The 23,591-nt window shown below is 40.0% G+C and overlaps 2 protein-coding genes across 9 annotated transcripts; both read left to right on the top strand.

Annotated features, from left to right (window-relative positions):
• The first annotated feature begins 1,862 nt into the window (after positions 1-1,862).
• On the top strand, positions 1,863-7,425 carry srsf2b (serine and arginine rich splicing factor 2b). Of its 8 annotated transcripts, none has more exons than XR_005443244.1 (5): positions 1,864-2,463; positions 3,058-3,412; positions 4,231-4,446; positions 5,683-5,756; positions 6,735-7,425. XR_005443244.1 is itself a non-coding variant. In XM_038710064.1 (3 exons), the coding sequence occupies exons 1-2, from the start codon at positions 2,075-2,077 to the stop codon at positions 3,389-3,391; spliced, it is 711 nt and encodes a 236-aa protein (XP_038565992.1). In that variant the 5' UTR covers positions 1,863-2,074; the 3' UTR covers positions 3,392-3,412; positions 5,683-7,425. The 8 variants fall into 8 exon arrangements, 2 of the variants coding, with proteins under 2 accessions (XP_038565992.1, XP_038565991.1); XR_005443245.1 differs by having other exon boundaries at positions 4,231-4,386; XR_005443242.1 differs by having other exon boundaries at positions 4,231-5,756.
• Positions 7,426-12,373: 4,948 nt separating this feature from the next.
• On the top strand, positions 12,374-14,244 carry eif1 (eukaryotic translation initiation factor 1). The gene is made up of 4 exons (XM_038710067.1): positions 12,374-12,559; positions 13,293-13,456; positions 13,582-13,683; positions 13,766-14,244. The coding sequence occupies exons 1-4, from the start codon at positions 12,529-12,531 to the stop codon at positions 13,808-13,810; spliced, it is 342 nt and encodes a 113-aa protein (XP_038565995.1). The 5' UTR covers positions 12,374-12,528; the 3' UTR covers positions 13,811-14,244.
• Positions 14,245-23,591: the final 9,347 nt, after the last annotated feature.

The following is a 23,591-nucleotide window of genomic DNA, read 5'->3' on the forward strand; positions in this document are numbered from 1 at the left end:
AAAGGCTTAACTGTCTGTGATTTTTATTAAAACGGTGTTGAAACAGCATCAGATTACAGCAAAGCCAAAAGAAGACAAACCAAAAGAAAGAAGGAAATTGTGAGAGTCTTATTCAAGAATCATAATGTGCGTCTGTATTGCAGGGATTTTGCTAAATGTGGTTGATGGATTTTATTGTTTGAGTTTGAGAACGTGCACCGCTTTAAATGTTGCCACCGCAAGGAATTGTGGGACGTATTTATCTCCTTTCCTTTCATAAAGGATGGTCCGGTCTACCCTATGCTAAAGGAGATATGAAAGGAAGCATTGAGGCACCTTTACTAAGCTTTTAGAGAATTCGACCAGCTCCCATCATGGCTGCCACTGAAATACTTCCGGTTCACTTCACTCAGTGAGGAACCTTCCTGAGCAAAAAACAAGACTTTTCGGCCACAGCCAACACCTGAATACAAAAAAACTATTAATACATGCATTCAAACTAATGAAACAGTGCCAAATAATACCTCCCCGCACAGTAAATAAAATAAAAAGCGTTTTGTTTTGTTTGCGTGTTGGTGTTTTTATTGTCAAAACGCAGTTAAAGTAAATCCACCATGGAAACAGCAAGAAGGGTCAAAACAATCTTTGCAGATGAATTTAAATCTATGGCAGAGGAAATTACTATTGTGAATTTTAATGTATGTCCATCAATATGTCATCCAGCCACATGGTTGATCTCTACAGAAGCCCTAAGCGGCCATCGATTCAAAAAAAATGTTTTACTCCATTTTTTCGTGATAACGGCATAATTTTCTCGTGATCTCGATATATCAAACCAAAGCTAAATACACGGGTCGGCAGGAGCATTTCTTTAGGAGAATTTCAGATAGGTGTCACTGGCTGGCCTAGTTGTAGAGCACTGCACTCATAATCCAAGGTTTGTGTTTAAATCCTGCTCTCAATGGATTTTTTTTCTTTTTTTGTGTGTTTTTTACTATCCTCTTCAGAAAAGTTGTTATTAAGAGATTCATTGGTCTTAAGCGAGGATCAAACTCATAACCCTGAAAACCATACTGAAATTATCTTTAAGAAATCTTTTATTATCTTGAGCTTATTATGGGAAAACTGAGTAAAAATTAACTGGAGAAACTGTTTTTTAATCTGTGTACTGTGTACTGTGGATAGCTGGAACAAAATGAATAATCTGATGGAATACGTACAGAGTACTGGATAACCTAAAAGGATATAGTCAAGTGTTATTGGCATTTTTGATTTACAAACTTTATTCATCATTACAACAACAGCCAGACAAATACAGGATACACAACACAATATCAGAGAGCCAGTACATACCATATAAATACATACACGAAAAGGACGAACATAAACAAACTCTCTGATCCTCATCGGAGAGCTTACAACTGTAGAAAAAGTGAAGAAATGAACAAATTCAGGATACAAAAGGGGTAAATTCATTCTACAGTGACAATAGATGAAGGATAAAGTAATAGTGTTATGGTATCAAAGAAGCTCATCAAATACATTTTATAAATCTGTTGCTTCTCTTATTGTTTCTCAGGGAAAGGGGATTTGTGAAGTGACTTAAACTCGGCCAAAAATAGAGGGGATGAGATCCTAAGAATGTCTGCTTATGAATGAAAATAATTAATTAATTAATCACATTAATCACGAAATTAGAGACTTGGCCTTACCGTTGTCATAGTAATATTACATCCTTAGAAGAAAAAATGAGAGAAAACGTGAACAACAAACGGCGGAGGAAGAAATAGTGAATCCACCAGGCGGCGCCAGTGCGGCAAACAGGAAGCGGGGCAGCGTCTAATCCCGTAGAAGAGGAAGAAGTTTACCTCGCTGGTTTTCGGAGCAGTCGCAGTCGTTTCAGGCGAGGCGGGTTTGTGCGGGAAGCAGCCACGCATCTTTTACGATTGTGCAGCCCTTTCAAACCCCATACAGGCAAGACGATTCGGTTTGAATTACCCCCTCGCGTTTGTGTGCGGACTTGTGAAGGCAGGTAGGCTCCGTCGTAGCCGCGATATAAACTGTTTTCAGGAAGGCTGCAAGGCCTCGCGGGAGAATGGCCATGAATTACGGTAGGCCTCCGCCAGACGTCGACGGCATGACTTCCCTCAAAGTGGACAACTTAACGTACCGAACCTCGCCCGAGACCCTGAGACGCGTGTTCGAGAAGTACGGCCGGGTCGGGGACGTGTACATCCCCCGGGACCGCTACACGAAGGAGAGCCGCGGATTCGCGTTTGTGCGCTTCCACGACAAAAGGGACGCCGAGGACGCGATGGACGCCATGGACGGCGCGCTCCTCGATGGGCGGGAGCTGCGGGTCCAGATGGCCCGGTACGGAAGACCCCCGGATTCCCACCACGGGAGCGGCGGCGGCGGCGGTGGTGGAGGGCGGCGAGGAGGGCCAACAAGGAGGCATGGCGGCCATGGACGCCGAAGCAGAAGGTAAGATAAGCTCGTTATAGCTACCTGGATAGCCCTTTTTAGCTGTAACGTAACGGACGTGATCACTCGCCAGACTCCATTCAAAAATTTGCCTATTCTAGGTGGCCTCGGTCTATTGAGCAATACACATTACACAAGTAGCTTTTACGATCCTGCACAGATCCAGTACAGCAAACAAAGCTTTTCGGCGTGGTGTGAGTATGTTAACACAACTTTAACATCTCAGATTTCCCCCGTTCTTAACCAGACCTAACCGGGAAAACACGAGGTTCCATAACTTTAAATGAGAACTTTTCTTGCAGTAATTTTGTTACGTTTCAGCCTCTTCCTGTTTTGGATCGCGGCTGCTTGTTTCTATAAGACTTTTTCAATAACAGAAGCTTTTTTAGTTGGTATTCTTTAGGATATAGTATCTTTAATCCTTTAATTCAAAAACACATTTAATGTGTGTGTGTGTAATATATATAATTTATATTTATTTTTCTGGTTCAAAATAGTCCATTCATGGCTGCTATTGCAGGTCATATTTTCCTCAGTTCAGTGCTGCTGCTTTTGATATTTTCAATGATAACTCAACGCACTGAATGTATTCAGCTCTTCCCCCAGTCCGAGACACAGAAGACGCAGCCGATCCCGCAGCAGGAGCCGCTCTCGTTCCCGAAGCCGGTCCCGCTACAGCAGATCCAGGTCCCGGTCCTACTCCCGATCAAAGTCTCATTCTCCCAGGAACAAGAAGGCCGCTGCCAAGTCCCCATCTCGTTCCAGATCTAGATCCAGGGGCCAGTCCAAATCCAAGTCAAAGTCTAAATCCAAATCCAAGTCCAAGTCCAGATCCAGAAGCCGCACCCCTTCCTCCAAAAGAGGGTCCCGGTCGATGTCTAAAAGCCCACCGAAGACGGCGGCAGAAAATGGAGGCGAAACCCCGTAGAGCTCAGCATGTCAGCAGGAGGTGAGTTGTTGCTGTTGCACAGGCAGTAAGAACTTTGTTGTTTCCAGTGTCTGTTGTGTTTCTGTTAGTCCCACGGTGAGACATGGTCTAGTTTAAATTTGGCTGTAGCTGGTAAGTTTACTCCCTTAAGCAGCCAATTCAGAAGGTATTCATCATTATGAAGATTATTTTAGAGCTGGACCAGTTGGCTCTTAAAACTAAAATCTTGGTTTACTCATTAACAAATCTATTTTTTATTATCCCCTGTAAAGATACACAGTGGGAGTCTTTTCCCCTCCCTGCAAACTTGAACTGCAACACAATCTCACTCCCATCTCGTCACATGTGGACGCTTGGTCAAGACCCCTTGGCGTCACTTATTGACAACATGGGTACCCCTTTAGCGTTGTTTTGGATGTGTAGAGCTCCGTGGTCGAGTTAGCAACAATAAATATGCAACTTTTTAAAAAGGTCTTCTAGTTAACATTGGGGAAAAAGGTTTAGGCGCCACAAAGTTTTTGGTTAGGTTTAGGCGCCACAAAGTTTTTGGTTAGGTTTAGGCGCCACAAAGTTTTTGGTTAGGTTTAGGGGTAAGATAAAAAAGCATAGAGTTTTTTTCACACTGGAAACGATCACTGAAACCACGCTACACCAGTGATGCACTATGACTCTAAGGGGCTTCCCGGTGCGTCCATGTGTGAGGACTCAGGAGTGAGAACGATTTGCATAGTTTCATTTTCTGTCATACAAGCTCATAATTTTCACTGAATACTAAGAAGTGTTTTTTTAAGAGAACAGTTCTGACGGTAAACCCAATCTGGAATTTTCTCCTTCCCAAGCTGCGGCATCCTGTTTGCTAAAGTGGAGTTTGAGCAGAGCTGAGGCAGTATGAGCAGTTAGAAGGTGTGTGGTGAGCTGCCCACGGGCCGCCTGCTGCTGGTGAGGGTTTCTGTGCGGCAGGGTGGAGGCAGTCAGAGTTGGGGTTTGGTGTTGAGGTACGTCTGTCTGTCCGCCCACTGGACATAAAGCTGTCCTCCAGGACGGGGGGCGCTGAGGTTTGTCCAACTCTACTCCCATGTCAGTCCCACTTTGTTTGTTCCTATTTTTGTACCACATTTTCAATACGTCTCCAATTAAAACATTTTTTTTTTTTTAAGAATTTAGTGAAGGCCGTCATCAGATAGGCCTTAAGAGTAAATTAATGCTGTTAGTCGGTGTGTAACATGTCGATAGGAGTTCCTGGAAAGGCGCCAGCCTCGTGAAGCAATTCAGTAGTTTTACTGATTGTGGTCTGGCACACATCAATTATTTACCAAAGCTCAAGTCGTTTTAAATTCCCCGCCTTTGTCATCTTTTGAATTATCTAAATTGCTTCCTGATCAATGATTATTGCAGCTACAGGGCTCAGTTATTCAGTGTCCTGATTTAAATCTTGTAGTGAAACATGGGCTTGTGAGTCGGGCTGCACTCTTATCTTTATCAATTTAATCTGCTGATTTATGTTTGTTTAATCGTTTGGTCTCTCAGAAAATACTGAAAATGCCCATCACAAGTGTCCATAGCCCAAGATGTCTTTGATTTGTCCCCAAATCACAGTTATTTACTTTACAACCTGAAAAAGATTTGAAAAGCTGAGAAACTCTGTGACCTACACTGAACATTTACTCCTCGCTCGCTTTCAGCGTCACTTCCTGCCGCTCGCTCTGTCATTCGCTTGCTGACTCCGCTGCTCTGATAACGGCACCCGTCACGTAGATGTCCTGATGAAAGAGGAGAGGAAGCTAGCAAAGCGCAATTTAACATATTTACAGTACAAACCTTGTCAGTGAAATATGTAGCGTTCAATAATCGTAATCCAGATGAAATGTTCAATTAATCGTGATTTAGATTTTTGGTGAAATCGTCCGGCCCTAGCGGCTATTAAGTTTTATGGAATAAATGTTAAAACTTCTCTGCAGTGGAGGACCTTTTGTTGCACATGCACCCCCACTATAATTTTCTGCCTTCTAATGAAGGCACAAAATGCACAAATAATACCGATTGAAAGCGAATAAAATGCATGGCTTAAAAAAACAAGTGGTGTCCGGTGTGATTACAGCCAGAAGTTGAAATTAGGATATGAGTTAATTCTAATAATCAATTTCTTTGGATCTAAATGTTACATTAAAATCAGTTTTAATTGAAGCCAGCTGAGTGGTATCAGTCCGAGGCGACATAATGTGTTCTGGGGGGGATTTGCAAAGCCCGTTTACCAAGTAATGAAAAGATCCTAACTGTTCCTCTTTTGACAGTTTCCAGGTGAAGACTTCAGAACATCATGTTCCAGACTGGATCCCACGCGAGCAACAGTGTCCTGCTGTCAAAGGTTATTATTGTGTCTTCCATGCTTTGCTTTGTTTTAATTAATTTGGCCACAGAAGGGCTTTTTTTTTTTTTTTTTTTTGTTCCATTTCACTGATGTGCTGTGATTTTTATTTGTTCTTCATGAGATGTTTATGATTTTAATAATCCGGTCAATCTGTTCTGACCTGCTTTTTGTAACGATCACACGGGATAATAAACATATATAAAGTAATGTTCACGTTTAGATTGCTCCCCTTTTTAAGTTCTTCTCCACAAGGCCTGCATCAAGACGCGAGAGAACGCGGTCTGGCTTTCTTTGGCTTTGCTAAACCTCACATTGATCCTGAATAATCGATGGCACACGACTTAAACAATTATCAAAGTAGTGACTGATGATTATCTTGTGATGCTAATAAATAAATCATTAGACTGACTGAGGTCTTGTTGATACCAGTACTGCTTTATGGTTATTTGTGTTATTGTCCATGTCACGCTGTATCCTGGTGATTTGAAGCCAAAGTTTGCCGGCTAACCGATTTAATCTCGCTTCATGATACAGGCCTGTGGCGTTAACACACAAAGTCAGGACAGTTGGACACATCAGGGCTTTTTGTTTGTTCAGCATGAGATTTAAAAAAACAAAAAAAAAACATCCACACCAGCTTTTTACCAACTTTGCTCATATTACCGTTATCGCATAATGAACATTTTGTTAAACTGAAGTAATCCCTCAGACGTCATGTTATCTGCCTCCTTGCAGTCTTTATAATTCCCGCAGCTCAGGGTGTCTTTTTGTTGGACGGGGGACAGCAGATCATTTTAACTCCTGTGTCTAAACATGTTCAGTGTACCTGCATATGGACCCGTGATGTAACAGTCAGAGGATTTTAAGGCATCTGCTTGAATGTTTAATTTTACAGGACTCTGGTGTTTTTGTTCCTTATGAATATTATTTTTTATCCTAATCCTGCTTGTATTTTTTTATTTTTTTGTGCACTAGGCGCAGTTGTGTAGCAGTTGAGTATTGCTGGTTAGCTGTTAAGGTGGCGCGTTGCTCTGCTGAGTGCTTGGATGTGTCCAGTATTCTCCAGATTGCTCCTGTGACTACCAGTGGTACGCTTGCTACAGTCTCACCCTTTGTACAATGCCCCCCACCCCCCACCCTTCATTAAAGATTTTGATGTTTTGTCTATAAATGTCTCTTCTTTTTATTGCTCAGTTTAGTTTTTTTGTTTGTGTGTATTTACATTCATACAGCAAGGGCGTCACTTTGTGTTGAAAGGTGGTGGGGACGCATTAGCGGTGTGCAGATTACACTTTTCGCTCACGATGCTCAATATTCAGGTCACGAGAACAAGACCAGATATTTCAATACCATTTCAGAATAAATAATGCAGAAATGTATGAGTGGGTGGTCTGAGGGTCCTTCCCCGGTAGATGTTGAGCATTAAACACGTTATTTTCTGCATTCTGGTGAAATTTTCTGCACCAATTTCTGGTGGAATGTCTATTTATGTAAAAGGAAACACAAAAGTCAGGTGACTTTTCAAAATATTAGAAGATAATGAAATATAATGCAGTAATTGTTTTTGGTTAGCTTTTGTAACTTTATTTGTACAATGCACATTTGTTTTATATTTAAATTGTACTGCATGTTTTCTTAGTGTGCAAATAAACCTTTTATCAAAGCAGTTTTTATTTGTCACTGAACTTTTATTAGAGCAAGCTTTTTTTTATTTTTTTTCCCCAGAACCGTGTTAACAAATTAGGCTTTTAAAAAGTGATGGGGACGTGTGTGTGAATGGCTCTTGTGCAGACGGGTGATGAAATACAGTAATAGGGCAGTAGTACAATACAAGGTTGTACATGGCGACTACACGCTTCAAAATAACTGTCAGGTGTCGTTTACACCACTTTTTATTTTTATTTTTAATGGCTGATTTTGTCCCCATCACTCCTTAAAAGCATAATTGGTTAACAATGTTCTGAAAAATTTGAGCTCAATTAGCAAACAACTACCCAGGTGAAAACAAAGTGTCATCACACACCAATCAGAAGAGTCAATAGTAACCGTAGATAAGAAGGGCCACGGTCAGTTCACCCTGTGTTGGAACAATGGATCCAGCTGACAGGAGGAGATTCTCTGGCCTGTCGCAGACCAAAGACGTGATGCCGCAGCACAATAATGTTTTTGTTGTTTGGTGTGTTGTGCTGTTTAGGACATGAAGGAATAAAAATGTGCAAATGTTTACATTAGTTGTGTCTTTTGTTGTGTAAATCATGTGAAAAGGTTTTTGAGGTGAGAACCACAAGCAACATTCCTCAGAACCGGTTTATGTGGTGTTTTGAATTTATCTCAGCAGTGTGTAAGATTGTGCTGTTGTGTGTCTGGGGGCAAATATGAAATGGTTTTCAGTGGAGTGTTTCATTTTGACCTGAAAATATAAAGTTTTGGAGGTAATTGGGTGAGAATTTATGCACTTGTGTTTAGAGTTTTGAGAAAAAGAGACAGTATCTCAAGAAATGTGTTTATGGAAGTGAGAAAATCTAATATGACACATAAAGGAGTCGTTACAGAGGGTTCTTCAGCAAGGTCAAACGTTAAAACGTATCCTGGGTCAATACAGACAAGTCTTAATCAAACATTGATGTTTCCACAGTGATGACCCACTTTCCTCTGCTGTTAAGATCTGTATGCTTTATGTATGCTTTTTATTTTTTTTTATGTTTAGGTGAAGCCAAATCAGAAAGTCAAATAAAAAAACAGTAAAATAAAATTTTTAAAAAAGAGGAACAAACTAAATATATCTTACATTAAAAATATGTTAAACAAAAAACAATTATTAAAATAACAAACAATAATAATGTGATAATATCACAGTATTTGTTTTATAAACAATTTTTTTATATAAGTCTGAGTTTCCACTGATTGTTCTCAGTTTGAAGACACAATTTTTGTTGCAATTATTTGGTATTTGTGCATGTGTTTTTCTCATCAAGTTTTGTATTGAGGATGTGATGGACCGGCGTCACTATGGTTAAGTACACGCTGTGCCTGCCATACCAACGAGTCTTTGGCATTGCAGTCAAGTTGCATGTTTGGTATCCTGTAGACCCGGGTTCAAAGTCCTCTTGCCTTTCCGTCACAGAGGACATGAGGTGCACCTCTGAGTCTCTGCTCTGTCTGTGGCGACCCTTCTCTATGGCCAGGCTGTGTTCACTCTGTATATAATCAACGTGTTTCTCAGTTTAGGACATTTATTTTTTACTCCGCTGTCTTACACTCACACAACTTATTAATTACACAGGTCAACCGGTTTATGAAAGGTTCCTCATACCACAGAGGGGTTGCTAACCAGTTTTGATAAGACCAGCTGAACTGCTTTCTGCTGAGGTGAGCATAAGATTCAAGCTCAAGTAGGTCAGAGAGGTTTTCTGATATAACTAGTGGAGATCAGCTGGACTGCTGAGCGGGTGATATGATACCACCTAAGTAAGGCCAGCTAACGTAGCTCAGCCCAAGCAGGTTAAGCTGCTGAGCATCTGCTCTTTGCTCTGGTGAGTAAACAGCAGCTTACAGGCAGGTCAGGTGACGCAGTACGTTTATGACTGCACGCCCGCTGCAGGGCCTAATGACGGGTCAGCATGGTTAACATGAGTACTGGGCTCCCGCAGGACTGCTGACCCAACGTGTGTCACATTTCGCTCTGTATTGATAACACGCAGCACCTCAGACACCTACAAATCTATACGTAGAGAAGCTCACCAAACTACACTTTTTAACTTGTGAATTTGTAAACTGTGGGTTACGTCTGGATTACAATGACTGGCTTTGTTTTAATTGTTAGCAATATTTCTGGCATTTGATGCCCATATTAGTCTACTTGTTCAGTATACCCCAAGGTTTTATGTTAGAAATGTAGCGTGTGGGTCCCCAGCAGTTAGATACTGCTGGATGCTAACTTGCAGATGCTGGGCAATTACAATAATTAGCATTCATTAGAATAATCACCTATATGGAGAACATTTCTTTGCTGCTATGTTGGAGCGGTTTTGGAGGCAACCGTACATCTCCCTCCTGGTGGTCTAATTTTTGAGAAAATTCTGTTGTTTTAATAGTTTTAGAGGACGATTGAATCGATTGGGCTAGACAGATAATGTATTTGAAATAAATCACTCTAAATCTGTTATAAATTGAAGGATATTTATGAACACAATTATCCAAATGATGCAGAACATGTACATTTTAATTACCAGACCATTACACTCACAATTGGGTATTTAAGGTAACAAAGGCTAGTACCATACCAAATAATATGACAATATAAATATAGTATCCTCACAAATAAGAGAGAAAGGAGCATAATGCAAATAAAAACTTTTAACAGGTTGAACACATGAGTAGAACTTTATTTATCTTGTCTTTTTGTCGGTTTTCACTTTATGCATCTTTGTACTTGTATTTGCATCTTCTCTCTATATAAATGAACTTACTTGCTTAAATTCATGTATGTCAGAGTATATGTATCTGTATGTGAATGTCTTTGTGTAGATATACCTTTTTATAATAGTTTAACTTGCAAAAAGTTAAAAGATACAAAACCCTCCAGTTTCTGTCTCTCATCTCCTAATTTTCCAATGATACATGTACGCAGAGTGCGGTGCATCACGAGTTCGCTGATACATTTTAAAACCTACAATTTTGGAGTCGATAATCCGTGAAATCCAAGTAGCCAGTACACAGAAATAGACCTTGTGTAAAGACTCAGATAAAGCAGATAGACAAACAAATACTAACTTGGGCATGTACAAATACTGCATGGCTAATGAGGCAAGTAGGAACAGGTGAGTTACGCAGTCAGGTGATGGGGAACGGCAGGAACAGGGTTGTTGCAGGTCAGGAGGGAGTGTCGTTACGTCTGAAACTGATTCTCGTTCACTTCCCTGAAACCCTGCCTGAGAAGTTGAAGGGCTGAAAGTACACAGAGCCCAGCCTCTCTCCTCAGCCTGACTGAAGTATCAAAATAGTGTTTGAAAGAAATAATTACAACATCAAAATACATGAAAATAAAATAAAGATGAGGTCATTCTTGTAGAAAATTAGATAAACAATGTGATTTAAAGGTGGTAAAAGGAGCAGCTTATAGAAATGTTCAGTAAAAACACAACAGTCAGGTAAATGTACATGAAGTATATTATTATATATGTCACAATGTGGATAATTTAAAGTTTAGTCTTCAGCTCTTTTTGAAAGCTGAAACAGACAAAGATTTTATAGTAAATGTAAATATTCCGTATTTGTATAGCGCCTTTCTAGTCTTTTTGACCACTCAAAACGCTTTTACACTACATCTGCATTCACCATTCACTCACATTTATACACTGAGCCTAAGTGCTCAAACAGAAACTAACATTAAGTAAGCTTCAGATGACTGTATCTGTGGAAGATAAAACGACACGTGTAACTTTCCTCTGTAAAATCTGTAGTTTCACTTGGTAACTTTGAAATATATTGCACCAAATGACATCACAGTAATGTGGGTGAGGCTCAAATAAAGACTTGTATGAAGTTATGAGTGCTTTGAATAGAAGAAAAAGTCTTATTTGGCCATTTCCCCCCCAACAGTTCATCAAATTGAACCTTAAAGTTTATAAACTCATCAATATATACCAAGAGGAATTGAGTGGACTTCACTATTTCAATAGCTTGACCATTTATTTTGATACAAACATGGTCGATTACTATTAATTTGTTTTATTTATAAGCTGGATCAATCCTTAAGGAATAGCTTTAGATACAACATTGTATTGCCTAAAAAAGAAAACTGTGCTTTGTTATAAAGTTCTAAAAATATATATAGCCTATGATATTTAGGTATGTACGTAGGTAGGTTTTCTTTTGTCACAATACAACAAGCTGTAGAGTGAAATTGAGTTTTGTAACTCCCTTCTGCTACATAGCCACAGCCATCCATCCATTTTCAACCGCATATCGTGCGTACAGGGTCGCGTGGGGCTGGAGCCAATCCCAGCTTGCATCGGGCAAAAGGAGGGTTACACCCCACTCAGTTATGAAAAATGGTAACAGAAATAAACTATCGTCACTGGAGCAGTGCTGAGGATGAATTAGAGTGTCTAATAGCTTGGGGGGGGGAAGCTGTAGCCTATATTTCTTTTGGAACCAAATTTTCCTGTTTCCTATTTTATTGGATCTTGAATTAATCTCTTACACCATCTTTAGACAAAAACAAAAGTACATAAAATAACTCAATATAATAGGAGATAACTATAAAAAAGAATAAAGGGTTATCGTGTAACAAAGAACAGAAAAACATTTAACTATTTACATATTGTGACTGTTTTATTATTCTTTAGTTTCATTATAATGTTTGATTTCTAAGTTAAAATGTGGTTTCTTCTTTGGCCATTTGTACTTGTGAATGTAATATTTTCTATATAAAATTAAGAGTTTTACGAGAAATGATCCTGTTACTAATTGAACCACGTTATTATGACGTGACGTCAACCTTTCCAGCAAAGTTGAGAAATATGGGGCGTGGCTTCCTTTTCTTACGGCAACAACGCGCTGACGTATGTGTCGGGGCGGAGCTATAAAGCCTTGTTTTTCCATCCTTTCAGCTTGACCGTCTCCATTTTGTGAGAGCAGCCGAAGCAGAGCGTCGTCCTCCCGTGAAAACTAGGCACAACCTAGAAACGACATAAAACAAAGCCAGTCAGCCGACGAACCGCTCGCTAACCAAGTTATCATCCGAAAGTAAAGCAAATCTTATCGTATGTCCGGTATCCAGAACCTCCAAACTTTTGGTAAGTAATTTTATTTATTATTTTAACCGTCGGAGACGGTGGGGGAAGGGCGAGTGTTCGCGAAGCTAATGTCAAGCTGCTAACGTTAACTGGCGTCGACGTTTTATCTGCGCTGTTGTGGATTTCACTTATTACGATGCTTGCAACGTTTCTTCAGACTAATCCATCTGACATCGACGTGTGATTAAGTTGCTGTGAAACGTTACAGAGACGGTCTGGACTCCAGATTTTGGTGGGCTAGCGGGGCCTAACGTTAAAACGGCCGCCATTAGGCCTAACGTTATATTCTGATGCTAACCAGTTAGCTTATTCTTGTCTTCGCTCTGAGAAAGACGTCGGGGTTACACCAAAAAAGTAATTGCTTATTTTTATTACATATATTGTGTTAAAGCTCAAGTCCACGCAGTAAAAACAAAATTTGCCGTGTCACGACAGCTGGTTTCTATTTATTTTTAGTCTTTCGACTGCAAAGAGGTAACGTTACCACCTTGCAGCGGCTAACTAAGCTGTTTATTAGCCGCTGTATATTTAGCTCCTGCGTCTGCGTAGTTGGCCTGAAATATGACCCTTACAAAGAGATCTGCCAGATGACAACACAAGGAGAATGAAGAGCCGGACTCACCGCGTTGTCTTAGCACCATGAGGCCAAAATAAGGCATTCGTTTAATTATATTTATAAGATAATTTAGGATATGTGAGCTTTTGTTTTTCTAACAATGCTTTCTCTTTCCAGACCCCTTTGCTGATGCAACTAAGGGTGATGACCGCCTCCCAGCTGGGACAGAGGACTACATTCACATAAGAATCCAACAGCGGAACGGCAGGAAGACCCTCACCACTGTTCAGGGCATCGCTGCGGACTATGATAAGAAGAAGCTAGTCAAGGCTTTCAAGAAGGTACTGCCTTTTTAAGAGGGCTTTCAACCAAAAGGAGATTTTGTCTTATGGCATGCTGCCAGCTTTGTGCTTGTCCTTCTGGCCCTTTATACACTGACATGTTTATATACCTTTCACCCGAACAGAAATTTGCCTGCAATGGGACAGTGATTGAGCACCCAGAGTATGGTGAAGTGATCCAGCTTCAGGGAGACCAGCGTAAGAATATCTGCCACTTCATCATGGAGGTAGGTCTATATGTTATCTGACTTCATAGTGGACTGTAGTTGTTAGAGGTTGTGTTTAATAATTGATATCACTTCTTTGCAGGTTGACCTGGCCAAGGAGGAGCAGCTCAAAGTCCACGGCTTCTAGAAGCTGCTAGCAGCCCTCTCCCCCTTTGCTCCTGGAAGGCCATTAAAACGCCCCCGCCTGTCCCTTCCCAACCCAATTCTCCTATGTGCTGCTGTTGCTCTTCCTCTCCCCCCTTGCAGCCCCACCAGCTCCTACTAGCTAACACGTGAATTACCTCTGACAAACATGGGACTCTGTAACACCATCGCACCCCCTTACAACACCAGGGGGCAGGCTCACACTCACAAAGCCCCACCACTGCAGCTCCGCGCAACATCAGGGATGAGTGGTGATGACCCTCCCACACACACTTCCTTCTTCCTTTTCCCCTCCCCTCGTTTATTTCCTTTTTAATTTTTCCTTTTTAGGTTGTTGTGCCGCAAGGAGGCACCATTTCATGTAACTTTTTTGTTTTGTACTTTAAAGGTGTTTCAATAAAACAATGAGTGTCCATATGTTTGAGTGGAGTGGTGTCATGGGAAATGGTGGGTGGGGCGGAGCCTGGTGTGTACAGAAAGGTCGGACTTCATAACTGTCGTGGGTAAATTTTGCAGAAGGTAGGCTGCTGGTGGGGATGCAAATTACATTTTTGCTCTTGATTAATGACAAACTAAAGTGTTATTTGAAGCTGTCCATTGAATTAAGTGGGCCTTCAGCAGTGGTCTGTCTTTGCTAAGTGAGGTCTGTAATGCAGCCTATGGAAACTCAGATTTTACAATACTAACATGCAATAATTTAAAAACACAAGCCATGGCCTGGTCCTAATGGGCTCCAGTGGATGAAGTTAAGAGCCTGTTTTGCAATATCCACATTTGGTTCAATAAATATTCTGTAGTTAAGCATGTCCTGTTTTTATTTGTACGTTTGGGTACTTGTCTTGCAGTAGCCTTTTGAACATCAACACTGATTTGAAGTAAATCTTAAAGGCTGGGTGTGAATGGTAGATCTGTTAGGTACATTTAGAAAAGCATCTTGAGGTACTTTTTCATGTAGCTGGTGCTTTTATCCAAAGACTTACAGTTGCTATTTAGGTCAGAGGTCACACACCTGTGGAGAAACTAGGGGTTAAGTGTCACAGATCAGCCAGTAGCATGCTTTACCCTCATATGGCTGGTGATAATTTTGCACCCTGTTGACATGGTTCTTTCCATTATATGATATATTTATATGTTTTAGGTCATGCCCAGGTAAAATATTTTAAATAAAATAATTGTGATACAGCAAAGGACCATTTTTTAACCCATTTCTTGTAGTGACTGGCATTAAAATAAACAAGTAGACCGTGCTTGTTTATGTATTTGATTGGAACTTGGGGAACATAAATCATATCTGTGAACCATAAAAACAAAATCAGTTTAACCATACAACATTGTTAAATGAGTAAACCCCCCATGACACCAATGGTTTGTCTTTCAATTCATGTTTGTCGCCTTAAACAGCAGGACGTTTATTTTTTTTCGCTTCGCCATTTACTTACGTATGTTCTGTCCCTTCTAAGGACCCGTCTGACACCATGGCAACGCAGCTACCGCGTTAGCTAATCCTGTTTGGTTTGAAGCTGCCGGCGGCAGAATCTGCTCCTTTTCTACCATCTTTCTACTATAAAAACAACAAAATGTGACCTTACTTCAACTAAACCAGCATGTATAAGTAATTTATTACGACAGACGCATTTATGAACGCACAGGACCGCACAGACCGGTAAGATGCTAGCAGTGTTAGCTGCCTGTGTTACCGTAACGTTATCCTTTTGTTCCTTTTTACTAAATATTGTAGATATATTTTATTTGTCAGGAGCATTTAACAGTATTCCTCACTACAGATACTTTTAATACCCACTGCTAATAGCTACCTTTTTGTGTAGCTCGTGTACATTTACCTAGTTAAGTTTTGGAAGCAGTAACTTGTTGTGTTTTTGTGTTTTGGTATTTCTGAAGTACTTTTCCACCACTGAAAACCCAAAACATTAAACTCAACCAGATACCAATATAGTACTTATAAATACCTAACACTATAAATTAATCCGTGGTGGATAAACTATTTGAAATATATCCTGTTATTAAGAAGAAGAAGATATATTTTATTAATCCCAAACTACCAATAATAGAGTGTAACATTACTCAATTTAAAGTAAAAGTTATTCATTCAAAATGTAGGTAAAAAGTAGCCTGCTACTAAAGTATTAACAGCAAAATGTACTTTTTGTTCTGATTGTGAGTGTTCAGGTTAATTAATGTTAACCAGCATTTCATTGTTGTTACTGGTCCAGATATTTTCATATTTTACCTACATTACATATTATTACAGAACCTTAATATTGTCCTTCAGTACTGTACTTGAGCACTTAGTTTCTCTTCACTATTGGCTATACTGAACACAGCGTTTTAACATACAGGACTCATTGTATTGACAGAAGAAGGAAAAAAAACAAGGCCTTTGAAAAGCCTAAATAATAGTCAGTTTTTAACTAAATCAGTTTCCCCCTGTCTGTTCCCAGATACGATGTGAGCTTTGTCACAGTTAACGGTGTCTTCTCACAAAGAGACGATGCAAGTAAGCAAGAATACTTTTTATGTTTTATCCAGACACAGTTCATGAAATGTTTACTCAGCTCTACTCTTGTTTGATGTACTGTAGTTATATATTTCCTTGCTCTTGTTCCGCAGATGTCGCCTGTTTGGGGGCTCGCCATCCCTCTCCCAGCAGTGCTGATGATTACTCTGAGTCTTTACATGATGGTCTTGGGGATTGGGCTGTGGATCCGATCCTGCCTCAAGGTTGGTGCTGCTGGCACAGTCGCTGTTACCTACAGAGCAAGGAGCCCTTTCCCCTTACTGAAGTTTGTCAAATGTAGAATAAAAAAAATGCGTTTGCTGAAACTTTTACTAAACTTAGAAGCACAGATGTAGAGGAAAGTGTAAAGTAGATGCTGACCTCCAGTTTATTTATAATCAGGAACATCAACACTCATGAAAAGTCTTGTTTTTTGGCACCATCTGGTGTTAGAAACTGAGGCAGACAGCACCAGACAAACCATGCTTTGCTTAGATACATGGGCTGCGGTCGAAAAGTCTTTTTTGCTCAGGAAGGTTCCTCACTGAGTGAAGTGACCTGAATGTATTTCAGTGGCAGCCATGATAAGAGCTGGTCGAATTCTCTAAAAGCTGAGTAAAGGTGCCTCAATGCTTCCTTTCATATCTCCTTTAGCATAGGGTACACCGGACAATATTTTACGAAAGGAAAGGAGATAAAGCCGTCCCACAATTCCTTGCGGCGGCAACATTTAAAGCGGCGCTCGTTCTCAAACTGAAACAATAAAATCCATCAACCACATTTAGCAAAATCCCTGCAATACAGAATTTTCTAAAGTAATACAAAAGAAATCACGGACCATGACAAATAAAGGACATCGATCACCATGTAAGTTACCATTGGCTTTTAAGCATTTTCTCTCTTATACCACAACTTGGTAATATGCGTAGTCTATGTCTTAAACCCACTGTGTGTTACTCGTCTGGTAAAATGATCAAAGTGAGGATAATGTTGCAGCTGTAGGCTCACGTTATATGCTCAGTTTGCATTTCTTATTTTTGGTCAATTGATTTCCAGCCTTCAGCAATATCATTAATTAATTTTACGTCAGTCACAGATACTGACCCGCTCGACCTCTACAGTAAATGTTATGTAATATTTCTGTATTTTTATGTATTAAATGTGAAGTTTATATCTCTCTCCTGAAGGACCGGTGTTCTTCAGAGTGTGGAGATTGCTGTCCGAACATTTCTGTATGTGAGCAGTGCTTCAGATTGGCTGAAATGTGTGACCATCGCCTGCCAACGCTGCGCTCGTGCCAGGCCGAGTCGTGCCCTTCTCCTTCTGTAAGTAACCTCCAAACACCTCCGTGGAAAGGTTTAAGCGCGTTGACCACGCATCAGATCATGTTCTTTAGATCTCTGACCATTTTCCAAACCACAGCATCAGATCCATTACTAAGGCAGATACTGGTTTAATTTCTTTTCAGTCAGCTATAAAAATCAGCTAAAGGCTCGTGCAGACTACACGGCTTTCAACGTCTGCAGATCGGCGTGCTGTTCAGACTATGCGACTTGCGGTCTTGTGACGGGAGTCTTGAAGTCGTCGTGGCGTTCACGCTGCGTGACTGATCAGCGACAGGGGGGGTCACACACCACACGACCGGCCTCCAACCCTGTTTTGTCACAAAACGGACACGGGAAATGACGCAAAACTACACACGAGTTGTTTATTATTATAAAGATTAGCATTATAAAGACAAACAATGTGGGATTTTCTGGGCCGCAGAGAGAGTTGCAGGAAATAATAATCTTTATTTATAGAGCACTTTTCAAAACCATTTTACAAAGTGCTTTCACAAGTGCAACACTAATATAATACATAACAAGGTACATGATAAAAGCAAAACACACTTAAGAAATTTAAATACAGTTAAAAGAAATAAATCAATTAAATCAACTAAAATCAGTAAAGGCTCTCCTATAAAAGTAGAAAGAGTAGAAAAGTACCTTTTAAAATGAAAACCAATGTTTAAAGTGTGTCTGTGAAAACACTGTGTCACCAGGATTTCTGTGTTCAAGCTTGTCAGTGTCTCACAAACGTGGCTCAAGTGCTTCTGACCAACTCTCAGGATACTCTACATTTTCTTCTATTCAGACTATTGAACTAATTTTATTGACTCGTCTGATTGGTTTTCCCACAGTGTGTCAAATGGGACTGTGCCTGCACCTGTCAGCCTCCTGAGTGTGACTCCTGCAACTGTCTCTGCTTCGAGATCAGGATCAAGTAGAAGAAGAGGATGTTGGCGCACTGATGCCGGAGTTTTTAAAATGTATGCCTTTTTATCAGGGAGTTTACGGTGGAGAGAGAGCAGGAGAAGAGGGAAGAGACTTGAACCGGAGATGATGCGGCTCACGGTCAGAACCGTAAAACAGGGCCTCCAGGGAACCCGGTCTTTGAGCTCTTGCAGAGCATCAATATAAATCCTCCTCTTCGACTTTTTCTTTTGACTTTTTAACCTTCAAAGGAGACTGAAAATGATTCTGTTACTGCCATCAGATGGCACCGCCTCCACCGTAATTTTATAACTTTACCGAACAGAACAGGGTCTCCGGCTTTCACGTGGTTGAAGGACTTATCACAGCTTGCTGCTGTTTTTTGTTCACTATCGTTAAATTCAAATTGTTTACTGGGTAAAACCCTCTATCCAAGTTTGTGTATCGCAATATCTCTACTGTTTATCCTGATATATAATAACATGTTTTCTGAAAAGATTCATTAAGTTAATGGATGAAATAAGTTTTTAGCAAATAGAATTTTAAATACCTGACAAATCAAGGTATTTCTAGAAACTTATATTGGCTGATGTAAAAGTTCAGTGTGACCATAAACACTGCACTCAATGGTCTAATATTTAAGCAGATATTAAAGCGTCAGACATTAAGGCGCTCCCTTTAAACTACTTACACAAAGCGCTAAATTGTTGAAACCTCTGTACTTGATGAAGAGCCAGTTTGGGCCCGAAACATTGTGCTTTTTTAATGAAACAGATATTTCAAAGGGAGCATTTCTGGTTTATGAGTGCATGGACAAGAAAGATGTGCACATGTTTTGCACCCTTGTTGCTTAGATAACACTATAAATGGAATTGCAAAATCTCCGACCTCAGACAACCCCAGTTTTCAGTTTACATATCAGTGTTTTTTAATTTCTAAATTAAAACGCTAAAACATAACGTAAAACTAGAGAAACATTTTGAGGACAGGATTTTGTCAGTCCATCTCTTAATACTGTCTGACTTCCTGTCTGTGGCTCTCTGCTCCAATTGGCTCCTATTGAAGCTCATAAATATGTAGTTTAATTTTTAAAAAAGGTTCAGTAATTTGCTGCAGTTTACTTGGTCTTGAGGTCTTTTCAGCGGCGGATGAATCCACATTTGGCGCGTGGTAGGATCAAGTCATGCTGGAGTTTACTTAAAACAACACCAAACTTGTTCTTTTTAATGCCATAAAACGTTGTACGTGTAAAAATGACTAAAGTAGCTTTGTGCTGATATTTTATACATTCTGGGTTTTTTAAAATTTGTATTAAATTCTGAAATGTTTAAACATTGAATCAATCAGTTTGAATGTATCTTTGGTTCCTTTGGCTTCAGCTGTATTCTAATTTAGGAGCTATTTTTTAAATTTTTGTTATTCCATTTTCTGTCTTCTTTTTATATTCTGTTCAAACTCCTGTGGTGTTCGACACCTCAACCACTTCCTTACTCTGACTTTTCTGTTAAATATCCTACACCTACCTTCACTTAGCGCTGAAAACCGACATTACAGGGCTTTCCCCAGCGCGTTAAAAAGCGACACCGACGGGTCTTGACCATGCGTCCGTCCATATGTGACGACTTGGGAGTGAGGATGGCTTTTGGTCTGGAGGTTGGCAAGTATCCACCATGCCTGGTCGAGGTTTATAATGATTATTGACTTGGCTTTTCATCTGTACTTGGGGGTTAATGCGGTGGGTAATGTCACAGACGGCCTACTCAGAAAATGCACCAACTTCACCGATATTGAATCTCACTCCAAACTTAATGGAAAGGTTTGCAGCCCTGGTTATAGTCTCTAACTGGCAGATCCAGTTTGTAACAAGGCATGTGTTACTAGAGAAAATCACACCAGTGCAGATTTTACACAATGCAATCATTTAGTTCATTTTACAGACAATGAGCACTAAAGTATAAATCCCTCAGATCTACCGGCATGGTGAAGGGATTAATAGAAGCAGTCTCAAATATAAGCAGGGTGAGTTCAGTGATTTAAACAAATAAAAGCCTGGGATATTAATTATTAATTTTTACCGTATTTACTTTTTCAGTAGGACTTTGAATAGACTTTCACTTGAGTATTATTGTCTTAATGGTACTTCTACTTTTAAGTAAAGGATCTAAATACTTCTTCTGAAAGTGACGGATGATGACAGTGTTTACTGGTTCATCTTGTTCCAAATCAAGTTCATTTGTTCACAGTAATCCTGAGGCTGTCAGACCAGTTCATCCCTGAGCAGGAAGCAGGAATCCTCAGTGTCCAGCTGCGAGGTACAAAAGCTGAACCGGCATTATTCAGCTGCTCTGCGTCACTAGCGACACAAAACAGTGGTGGATGTTTCCTTCCTACTTCTTACTTCCGTCATCTTCATGACGAATCTATGGAAGCAGCTGTGGCGTTATTAAAAACGTGTGCAAGGGTTCTTCTGCTGCTTACACCTTAATACATCACCAATAATAACCCAATAATATAATGTATTTAATAATATAAAGATCTAAGGAGTTGATTCAGCTTAATGAGTACTTTAAATCTAACTGTAAGTATATTTAACTGATAATACTTCTGTATTTGAATGCAGGATTTTTACGTGTAACAGAGTATTTTTTACACATTACTAGTTATTGATTAAAAAAAAAGTGTTCTCCTTCCACTGCTGTATGAATCCGACAAATATAACACCAAACATGATATTTTAATAGAAATTAAAACAAAGACTACTATCTCTAAAACATGTTAGTTGTGATAGATGAGGAGACGTGTGAGGTGACAGGAGGTCGGACGGGTTACAATTTCAAACAGACTGTACAGAGATGTAGAATGCTGCCAGGTGAGATTCATGTCTGTTCAAGCCTGACGTTGTTGTCGCTGTTTTCTGGCTTTCTGTTGCTCCTCTGTAAAAGCTGACAAGAACTTGGCACGGGAGTTTGGCCTGCAGAGTTTTTTATTTAAACCCAGAGTGCTGAGTTTGCTGATCAGCTTCATGGGGAGATTGTGTTGAATCCTGAGCTGAAATCCACAAACAGCATTCTGATGTGGGTGTTGAGTGGAGATCCTCTCTGGATCTGTTGAGATGTTGAAAAGATCTTTTAACAAATAGTTCTAATAGTTAACCTTAGCACTTCCCTGCACAGTGAAGCCTCAGAGATTTGAATTCCACAGTGTGAAAATACTCCATTACAAAGTCTATTCAAAGTCCTACTAAACTACCAAGTAAAAGTAAGTGCCACAAAACTTCAATTAATTGCTCAGGACCGGTATTTATCAAACTTCTCAAAGTGCCAGTTTGGTCTCAAGTGCTGAGAATTCATGAAATTCACTCCTACTTTCAAACTTAAGAATAAAAGCAAGTTATCAAATTACTCTCCCAGTTATTTAAGAGAGCTGCAGAGGTCTCTCAAGTGGTTAGGAGCTGTGATGGACTGTGGAGACAGAGACATGCCCGATTATTTCAGGAGAGGAAGAATGTTTCTGCGTTATTTAACGACGCGCACTTTATCAGACGGGGTCGGACGGCGCAGGCATCATCTTTGTCAGCGAGTTGGTGAGGGACGTCGTCTCACCGCTGACTTTACGCAGCAGTGCGTTTTCAACTGAATTGACGGTTGTGATGACGCTTTGTTTCTTTGCCACAGTAAAAAAGGCAGCAGAGGATTTTGGCCCGTCATAACCATCAATAAGACGAGTTGTCATAGAAGTAATTATAGCACTTAGAGCTCCGCTTATTGTCACGCGTTTCATCGACTTCCCAACAACAACACATCACAATTCAGACAAATACTTCTTGCCGGCTGGCTTCCAACAAGTAGTAGATGCAACTGATGGTGCTCATATAAAGACAGACTTTTTAATCTTTTATGTGTTGTCTTAAAAATGCTTAATTGTCAAATGTCTGTTGAATTTAAACTCCTCTTATGAGTTTCACCATTAAATGTGAATTTATCTGAGAATATTCTTAAATAAGGAAATCTATTCAGTGATTGGTCCTTGGCTACATCGTCATCCAAAATCCTGTTTGCTGCACAGAAAAGTGTCCAATCAGCACTAAGACTGACACTTAAGATTTAGTCCTACACTCCACTCAAATTAGGACCATGATGCTTGATAACTGACTTTTAATCACAGCTATGAGCCAAGATTTTTTTACTCTTAAACACGGGCCCTGGTTAAATCACTGAACTCACCCTGCGTACATTTAGGACAGGCCTTTAATTTTCATCATGCCGCTGTATCTGAATGAATTATACTTGATGCTTATTGTTTCTTTAAAATGAACTAAATGATTGTGTGGTGCAGCGTGTCCATACTGATGAAAGTTTAAGCATTTGTATTTGTAAGTGCGATCTGAGCAGCTTAGATCGATCAGGTCACCCGGTGGGCTTTAAAAGGTTTTATACATCCAAAAAATTCTATAAAAAACAGACCAGGCGTCTAATTGAGACCTGTGCTTATTTGTCAACACATGTAGCCACAACAAATGTCACATGTCTAATCCGACAGGAGGTCACGCAGGTTACAAATTCAACCAGACTGTACAGAGATGTGGAATGCTGCCAGGTGAGATTCATGACTGTCATGTATTTTTATGCCTGCCGGTGTTGTTCCTGTTTTCTGGAGCCGAAAGATCTTCAGAGCGGTTTTAATTACCCGCTGAGATGTTAAAAAATCTTTTAACATATAGTTCTAATGAGTTAATGTTAGCGTTTCCCTGCATATGATGTTTACTACAGGTGTTGAATTAAATTAAAAAGGTGAAACATTTCAATAGTACATTTAGAGTAGAAGTTAAAGGTAGCATGAAATGGAAATCGTCCAGTAAAGTACCGCAGTGTTGTACTTAAGTAACAGTACTCGGGGTAGTAAGTGGTAGTGTAGTGTGAGCTCTGAGACGATGACATGTCGTGTGTCACATGCTGTGAAACAGGTGATAGGTGAGGTGTTGGGCGTGTCATTGA

This window comes from Micropterus salmoides, unplaced genomic scaffold, assembly GCF_014851395.1.
Source record: "Micropterus salmoides isolate LMB-PRFRI ecotype aquatic unplaced genomic scaffold, ASM1485139v1 Ms_hic_scaffold_10, whole genome shotgun sequence".
Classification (NCBI taxonomy): Eukaryota; Metazoa; Chordata; class Actinopteri; order Centrarchiformes; family Centrarchidae; genus Micropterus; species Micropterus salmoides.